At 34.8% G+C, this 9043-nt stretch overlaps 1 gene segment (V, D, J or C); it reads right to left on the bottom strand.

Annotated features, from left to right (window-relative positions):
- Positions 1–555: 555 nt before the first annotated feature.
- Positions 556–1016, bottom strand: LOC128647161 (immunoglobulin heavy variable 4-59-like). The segment is given in 2 exon segments: positions 556–872; positions 959–1016. Coding segments are annotated over 2 exon segments (363 nt in total).
- Between the last annotated feature and the right edge of the window lie 8027 nt (positions 1017–9043).

Below are 9043 nucleotides of genomic sequence, written 5' to 3'. Positions count from 1 at the left end.
AACGTGCACCCAAAATTAAAACATTGGATTTTTGCGCTAGTCGGGTTACCGCTAGAGCAAAAACAGTTTACCTTCAACTTGGAATCCGACTAGCGCAAAAATCTTAATTCTAGAGAGTTATTGCTCTAGAAAACACAAAATAATGTTCCACTTGTAATCTGGCCCTAAATTCAGTATAAAAATGTGATGGTTACCTTATGCCTATGTTTGATGAATGATAAACAGGTTTGTTAAAGTTAAGTATATCAAAACTTTAGATTTGACTCAGAGCTTGTGAGTGTGGATAATTAGAGGGGTACTAAACGTAATATTGTAGATATATGGCTTTTAATAACTAGAGCATTTTTTCACATTATTTATTTAATAGAGACATTAGTGAAAATGTGAACTATGTGCATATTACAAAGCCCTTTAATTATGTAGAGTTAGGACCAATATATTATTAAACTTCTCTGGCCATTTTAAATGGTGATTTCTCCCTCATCCTTTCTATATGAGCTTCACCAAGTGGAACAAAAGCATCTGAGGTTTTAATCACCAGTCTTTATTTCCTTCTCACACTGTGTATCTTGCACAGTAATATGTCCCAGAGTCTGTACTTTTCATGTTTGACATTTGTAAAGTCAATTCATTTTTTGATGTGTCTCTGGTCAGTGTTACTTGTCCCTTCAAGGAAGGTGCATAATTGGTTTGGCCATCGCTAGCAAGTATATCTCCTATCCACTCAAAACCTTTCCCTTCAGGCTGTCTTACCCAACCCCACCAATAGCCACTAATAGAGGATGAGACTTTACAGATGATTGTCAGTGGCTCTGAGGGCTTCACAAGCACATATGCAGGTTGATCCAGAGTCACTGCTTGTGAGAGGAGACCTGCAAAATAAAAATAAAAAGGTGTGTTAGTGCTCATTTAGGATTAAAAAAAATCAGAGACAAATGTATCTGTATACAGGACTTACATTTTATAATGTTAAGGGCAACAAATATAACAAATAAATTCCTCATTGTGTAACAGCAGTGAAGGCAGTCTAGGATGGGTAACATTTCCTAAATTCTCTTTATATTATAAAATGTGCTCCTTATTTGCATTGAGTTGCTGATAAATGTTAAGATGTCTGCTAGTTACGTTAAATGTGTTGTGATCTGCTCCCTCTGCTGGAAATCATAATTGCAGACACACATCAAATATATTTTCCTACAGCAGTAAATTAATTTAATGAACAATTTTGTAAGGATTGATTTGTTTCTTGAAATCAATATTTAATTAGAACCGTTCATTAATAAAATTGGCACATTGCTGGGGCGTAGTTTAGCTTTAGACATTGGGACTTTAATTAGTTTATAATTTAAAGGGACAGACCCCCAGTTTTGCACAACCAACACAGTTATATTAATATACTTTTTATCTCTATGGTAATCTGCAGACTACCTACTTATCTTAGTGCCATTTACAGACTTGCAGTTTAGATAAGTAGTGAAGACTCATGAATAACTCCACAGGAATGAGCACAATGGTATCTATAAGGCACATCTGAATGAAAAGCAGGGGCTTAGAAACAGACAGAAATGTAGAGGTTTAAAGGTTATAAAGTGTATTAATATAAAAAAGTTGGTTGTGCAAAGCTGGGGAATGGGTAGTAAAGGCATTATTTTTTCTTTATAAACCATAAACATTTTTGAGTAGACTGTCCCTTTAAATATATTACTCAATGAACATTCTTTATGTATAATTATTATTTTTTATTATATGATCCTTTTAATATAGTTTTTCATATTCCTCATTTTTACATGAATAATAATTTCCACATAATATTAATTATCAGATTTAAAAAAGTTTTTTTTTTTAAGACAGCAGCAAGATAGTAAAAAAGAAAATAATTTGAAGAATAAAATATACAGAAAAACTACCAAAACTAATTTGATAACAGTGACTAATTTATGGAGTAGAGCAGATTCCTCTACATATCCCTGACCCAATTTAAGGAAAGAAATGTGTTTTATAGACATAAACTTGCCTGGTTACTGCAGACATACAGAAAAAGCAAATTCAGATTAAAAAAAAGATACATATGAAATATGATTTGAGATCATAGGGTGATACTGAGAAGCAAAATAAAGTTTGCACTGGGCTAAAGCCAATTAAGTTAATTTTTAGAATAAGATGATTGCGCAAGATTTTAGCCAAAGTTTCATACAGAAACTATAAACATATTTTATTGAAATCTATGTTGTTTGTTAAATTATAAGGACAGTAAACTTCCTAACAATAAACCTCCATTAAAGGCCAGATTACAAGTTGAGCGCAAAATATAAATTGTGCAGCAATGGGCAGCAAATATAAATTAGCTCTCCACTTGTAATCTAGCCCTAAATGTATTAAATTTAATAATTTTGAGGTTAATCTATCTTTTTTTCCAAACTGCAAAAAAAACATAATTTATGTGGGAACTTACCTTATAAATTCATTTATTTCATAGTGGCAAGAGTCCATGAGCTAGTAACATATGGGATATACATTCCTACCAGGAGGTGGCAAAGTTTACCAACCCTAAAAATGCCTATAAATACACCTCCCACCTCACTCTTTCCTTAGTTTAGCGTGTAGCCAAGAAGTGAGGTGTAAAAGAAGGCGTAAAAAGCATACAAAAAGAGGAACTGAAAAAAATAAAGAGCTTTATACAAAAAATCATAACCATAAAAAAATAGGATGGGTCTCATGGTCTCTTGCCACTATGAAATAAATTAATTTATCAGGTAAGTTCTTACATAAATTATGTTTTCTTTAATGTAAGTGGCAAGAGTCCATGAGCTAGTGACGTATGGGATAAAATACCCAAGATGTGGAAATCCACGCGTCACTAGCGAGGAAGGGATAAAATAACAACAGCTAAATCTGCTGAGAAATAAAATCCAAAAAAATTAATGTTTTCTTTAAAAATTAAAAAAAAAAAAATTAAATCAAAGGCACTAGAATCAAACGGAGACAACTGCCTGAAGAACCTTTCTACCAAAGGCTGCTTCCGAAGAAGCAAACACATCAAAATGGCAAAATTTAGTAAAAAAAATGCAAAGACCAAGTTGCTGCTTTGCAAATTTGATCAACTGAAGCTTCATTCTTGAAAGTCCAACTGATCTAGTAGAATGAGCTATAATTCTCTGAGGTGGAGACTGTCCTGCCTCCAAATAAGCTTTGTGAATCAAAAGTTTCAACCAAAATGCCAGAGAAATAGCAGAGGCTTTCTGACCTTTCCTAGAGCCAGAAAAAAAATAACAAATAGACTAGAAGTCTTTTTGAAATCTTTAGTAGCCTCAACATAATATTTCAAAGCTCTTACCACATCCTAAGAATGTGAAGACCTTTCAAGAGTATTCTTAGGATTAGGACACAAAGAAAGTACAAAAATTTCCCTATTTATGTTGTTAGAATTCATAACTTTAGGCAAAAATGTAAATGAAGTTCGCAAAACAGCTTTATCTTGATGGAAAATCAAATAAGGAGACTCACAAGTGAGAGCAGATGATTCAGAAACTCTTCTAGCAGAAGAGATAGCCAAAATAAATAACACTTTCTAAGAAAGTAATTTAATATCCAGAGAATGCATAGGCTCAAAAGGAGGAGCCTGTCAAATCTTCAAAACCAAATTGAGACTCCAAGGAGGAGAAATAGATTTTATAAAAGGTTTAATACAAATCAAAACCTGAACAAAACAGTAAATAACAGAAAGTTTAGCAATATTTCTATGAAACAAGACAGAAAGAGCAGAAATGTGTCCTTTCAAAGTATTTGCAGACAAACCCTTATCCAAACCATCCTTCAGAAACTGTAATATTCTAGGAATTCTGAAAGAATGCCAAGAATAATTATGAGTGGACCACCATGAAATATGGGTTTTCCAAACCCGATGATACATTTTCCTTGAAACAGACTTACGAGCCTGTATCATAGTGCTAATCACTAAGTCAGAGAAACCTCTATGACTAAGTACTAAGCGTTCAATTTCCATGCCTTTAAATTGAGATCCTGATGAAAAAATGGCCCTTGAAACAGAAGGTCTGGCCTTAAAGGAAGTGGCCAAGGCTGGCAACTGAACATCCAGGCAAGATCTGCATACCAAAACCTGTGAGGCCATGCAGGTGCTATCAGAAACACATGAGATTGTTCCATTATGATCTTGGAGATCACCCTTGGAAGAAGAACCAGAGGCGGAAAAATATAAGCAGGTTGGTAAAACCAAGGAACTGCTAAGGTATCCACCATCTCTGCCTGGGGATCCATGGACCTGGAAAGGTATCTGGGAAGCTTCTTGTTTAGACGAGAGGCCATCAGATCTATTTCTGGAAGACCCCACATCTGTACAAGATGAAAAAGTATATCGGGATGGAGAGACCACTCCCCAGATGTAAAGTATGATGGCTAAGATAATACACTTTCCAATCGTCTACACCTGGGATATGAATCGCAGACATTTGACAAGAGTAGGATTCCACCCAAGAAAGTATCGGAGATACTTCCTTCATTGCTGAAGGACTGCAAGTCCCTCCTTGATGATTGACATATGCCATTGTTGTGATATTGTCTGTTTGAAAACGAATGTAAAGTTCTCTCTTTAATAGAGGCCATGCCTGAAGAGCCCTGAAAATACCACAGAGTTCTAAAATATTGATTCGTAACCTCGCCTCTTGAGGTTTCCAAACCCCTTGTGCTGTCAGAGACCCCCAGACTGCTCCCCAACCTGTAAGATTTGCATCTGTTGTGATCACAATCCAGGTAGGACAAACAAATGAGGCCCCTTGAACAATAAGGTGGTCTAACCACCAAGTCAGAAAGAGTTGAGTTTTGGGATTTAAGTATATCAGTTGTGATATCTGAGTATAATCCCTGCACCATTGGTACAACATGCAAAGCTGTAGACGCCTCATATGAAAATGAACAAAGGGGATTGCGCCCAATGCTGCAGTCATGAGACCAAAAACTTCCATGCACATAGCCATTGAAGGGAATGATAGAGACTGAAGGTTTAGACAAGCTAAAACTAACTTCATTTGTCTCTTATCTGTCAGAGATAGAGTCATGGAAACCTAAAAAGGTGACCCTTGTCTGAGGAATCAAGAAACTATTTTGTAAATTGATCCTCCAACCATGTTTTTGAAGAAACCACACTAGTTGTTTTGTGTGAGATTCTGCTAAATGAAATAATTGAGCTAGTACCAAGATATCGTCCAAATAAGGAAACACGGGAATACCCTGCTCTCTGATTACAGATAGAAGGGCACCAATAGCCTTTGAAAAGATTCTTGGAGCTGTCGCTAGGCCAAATGGAAAAGCGAGAAATTTGTAAAGCTTGTCTAGAAAAGAGAATCTCAGAAAACGATAGTGGTCTGGATGAATTGGAATGTGAAGATAAGCATCCTGTAAGTCTATTGTGGACATGAAATTACCTTGCTGAACAAAAGGCAGAAAGTCCTTATAGTCACCATCTTGAAAGTTGGAACTCTTACAAAACAATTTAAAAATTTCAGATCCAGAATTGGTCTGAACAAATCTTCTTTCTTTGGGACAATGAATAGATGTGAATAAAAACCCAAACCCTGTTCCTTCATAGAAACTGGAACAATCACGCCTTAAAGCTCTAGGTCTGAAACACATTTCTGAAAAGCCTTAGCTTTCACTGGGTTTGTTGGAATATGAGAAAGAAAGAATCTTCCCATGGGAGGTCTTATACTGAAACCTTTTCAATACCCTTAAGAAACAATATTCTGAATCCACTGATTTTGAACGGAATCTGTCCAACTGTGTTGAAATAATTTCAATCTGTCCCCCCAAGTTGAACTGGTTTGAGGACCGTCCCTTCATGCAGTCTTAGGGGCTGGATTTGATTTTTTATAAGGCTTGAATTTATTCCAATTCAGAGATGGTCTCCAATTTGAGCCAGAGGCCTTAGGGGAAGGAGAGTTCTTTTGTTCTCTATTCTGACAAAAGTAACAAAAATGATTCCCTTTCCCCCGGTGATAGTGGAGATAATAGAATCCAATTGAGAACCAAATAAATTACTACCCTGAAATGATAGAGATAGTAATCTAGATTTAGACACCATATCAGCATTCCAAGATTTAATGGGACATGAAACCCAATTTTTTTCTTTCATGATTCAAATAAAGAATACAATTTTAAACAACTTTCTAATTTAATTCTATTATGTAATAGAGGAGGAGCAGCAATGCACTAATGGTTTCTAACTGAACACATGGGTGAGCCAATCACAATCAAAATATATATATATATATATATATATATATATATATATATATATATATATATATATATATATATATATATATAGGCATCCAAATACCAACTTGTTCCCACCAGTGGTCATCCGCCTGGGTGCAGACTTGAAGACAGTACAAGAACCAAATGAAGATGCACTCTCAGGACTTTTAACAGCAAAGTAAAGATTACTTTATTTGTGGAACATTTTCGGGGACGAAGGGGACCGGATCCCTGAAAAAGTTCCACAAATAAAGTAATCTTTACTTTGCTATTAAAAGTCCTGAGAGTGCATCTTCATTTGGTTCTTTTATATATATATATTTATATATATATATATATATATATATATATATATATATATATATATGCAGCCACCAATCAACAGCTAGAACCTAGGTTCTCTGCTGCTCCTGAGCTTGTCTAAATAAACATTTCAGCAAAGAATAATAAGAGAAGGAAGCAAATTAAATAATAGAAGTACATTGGAAAGTTGTTTGAAATTGTATTCTCTATCTGAATCATGAAAGAAAAATGTTGGGTTTCATGTCCCTTTAAGCCATAAAGCTCTTCTAGTAAGAATAGCTAAAGACATATATTTAATATCAATCTTAATGACATCAAATATAGCATCACAAATGAAATGATTAGCATGTTGAAGTAAAATAACAATGTAGACAATTCAGGATCTGTTAACTGTTGAGCTAAACTGTTCAACCAAAAAGTTGAAGCAGCAGCAACATCAGCCATAGAAATGGCAGGTCTAAGAATATAGCCAGTATGTAAATATGTTTTTCTAAGATAGGATTCAATATTCCTATCTAAAGGATCCTTAAAGAAAGTACTTTCTTCCATAGAAATAGTAGTACATTTGGCAAGAGTAGAACTAGCCCCATCAACCTTAGGGGCTTTTTCCTAAAACTCTAGATTAGCCACAGGTAAAGGATATATATTTTTAAACCTAGACGAAGGGTTAAAAAAAGCAACAAGTTTAGACCATTCCTTAGTAAATATATGAGACATAGCATCTGAAATAGGAAAAACTTCAGGGATAACCTCAGAAGTTTTAAAAACAGAATTCAAACGTTTGCTATTCTTGTTATCAAGAGGACTAGATTCCTCAATACCCAAAGTAAACAATATTTCCTTTAATAAAGAACAAATATATTCAATGTTAAAAAGAAAGGTTGATTTATCAATTTCAGTCTCTGAAGTAGGATCTTCTGAGCCCGAAAAATCCTCATCAGCAGAAGATACTTCAGTATGCTGTTCATCAATACAAACTTCATCAGATTTATGAGAAGTTAGGAGAGACCTTTTACTTTATTTGAAGGCAGAATAGTAGTCATAGCCTTCTCTATGGCTGCAGCAATATAATATTTTATATCTACAGGAATATCATGTACATTAGACTGTGAAGGTTTAACAGTAGATGTATTTGTACTTATAGAAACATTATCAGCATGTAATAATTTTTTATAACATGTGCCACATATTTGAGCTGAAGAAGTAAGATCACCTAATTTACAATATACACACTTAGCTTTGGTAGAATTGTGTTCATGCAGCTTGGTTCCTACAGTAACATTAGAGGCAGGATCAGTTTGAGACATCTTGCAAAAATGTAAAAAAAAAAGAAAAATAACATTTAAACATATCCAATTTCCTCAAAAAGCAGTTTCAGGAATGGGAAAAAATGCTTATGATATTTTTTATACAAAAGTAAAATCAAATCAAAATCAAGCAACCTAGCCCTCTATGAATCAAATGAGAGCAGAGAGCAACAAAGGGAGAGACTTAATATAACAAATTTTGGTGCCAAGAATGGCGCAAATGCAGAGAAAAAAAACTTTTGGCACCAAAGCTTAACAAATTAAATGACACAAATTGCGTCATAGCAGGCGTGACTTTGCGCCCAAAACAACTTGCATCAAGAAAGTCGCAAGAAATGACGCGACTCGCATAACAGCAGACGTGACTTTGTGCCAAAAATGTCACAATAAAAAGTAACATTCTGCGTCATCGTGAGCCTAAGCCCACAAAAATTTTGAAAAAAAAAACAGACAATAAATTACAACTAACTGGAATCCCAGGTAAGCCTAAAAACACCAATAAACATAATTTCCATGCTGAAACTGTTAGACTGCAAAGGGAAATACACAGACCTGACTGATGGCAAATACATACAATATACATTTAAAACTTTATAAGATTAAGTGCCAAACATAGCTGAGAGTGTCTTAAAAAATGATATATACTTACCAAAAGACACCCATCCACATATAGCAGACATCCAAACCAGTACTGAAACATATCAGCAGGGGTAATGGTCGAGGAGTATAATGTTGATCTGTAAAGGGAGGCGGCAGATGAATCCCTGCAACCAATTTACAGAGAGCCTGCTAATAGATTTCCCATAGGTGAAAACATGGCATAATCAGGCAATACTCACTTCACATCCCTCAGACAGATTTTGTAAAACTTGGAGTTACTATTTATTTTTTATAGGATAAACCCCTTAAATGTTCCCATAATTGGTTATTAATTGGGGTTAAAGCTCTTGATGCATGAATGTTCTTTTGTGGAAGCTATGAGGCTTATTTTTAATTGGTTCACTTTCTGTTGCTTCTGTCCAAATGTTAATTTTGATTACTTATGCAGAGAGATAAGCCTTTAACATGTAGAAATCAGCTAAAGACCCCCTTGTCTGCCGTTGCTATCTACTACAAAAGAGAAAAAAAAACATTCCCTCCTGCCAGAGTTAATCTCTTATTTT

The sequence above is a fragment of the Bombina bombina genome, chromosome 2 (genome assembly GCF_027579735.1).
Source record: "Bombina bombina isolate aBomBom1 chromosome 2, aBomBom1.pri, whole genome shotgun sequence".
In the NCBI taxonomy this organism is placed as follows: domain Eukaryota; kingdom Metazoa; phylum Chordata; class Amphibia; order Anura; family Bombinatoridae; genus Bombina; species Bombina bombina.
This window is presented reverse-complemented; position numbering and strand designations above follow the sequence as displayed.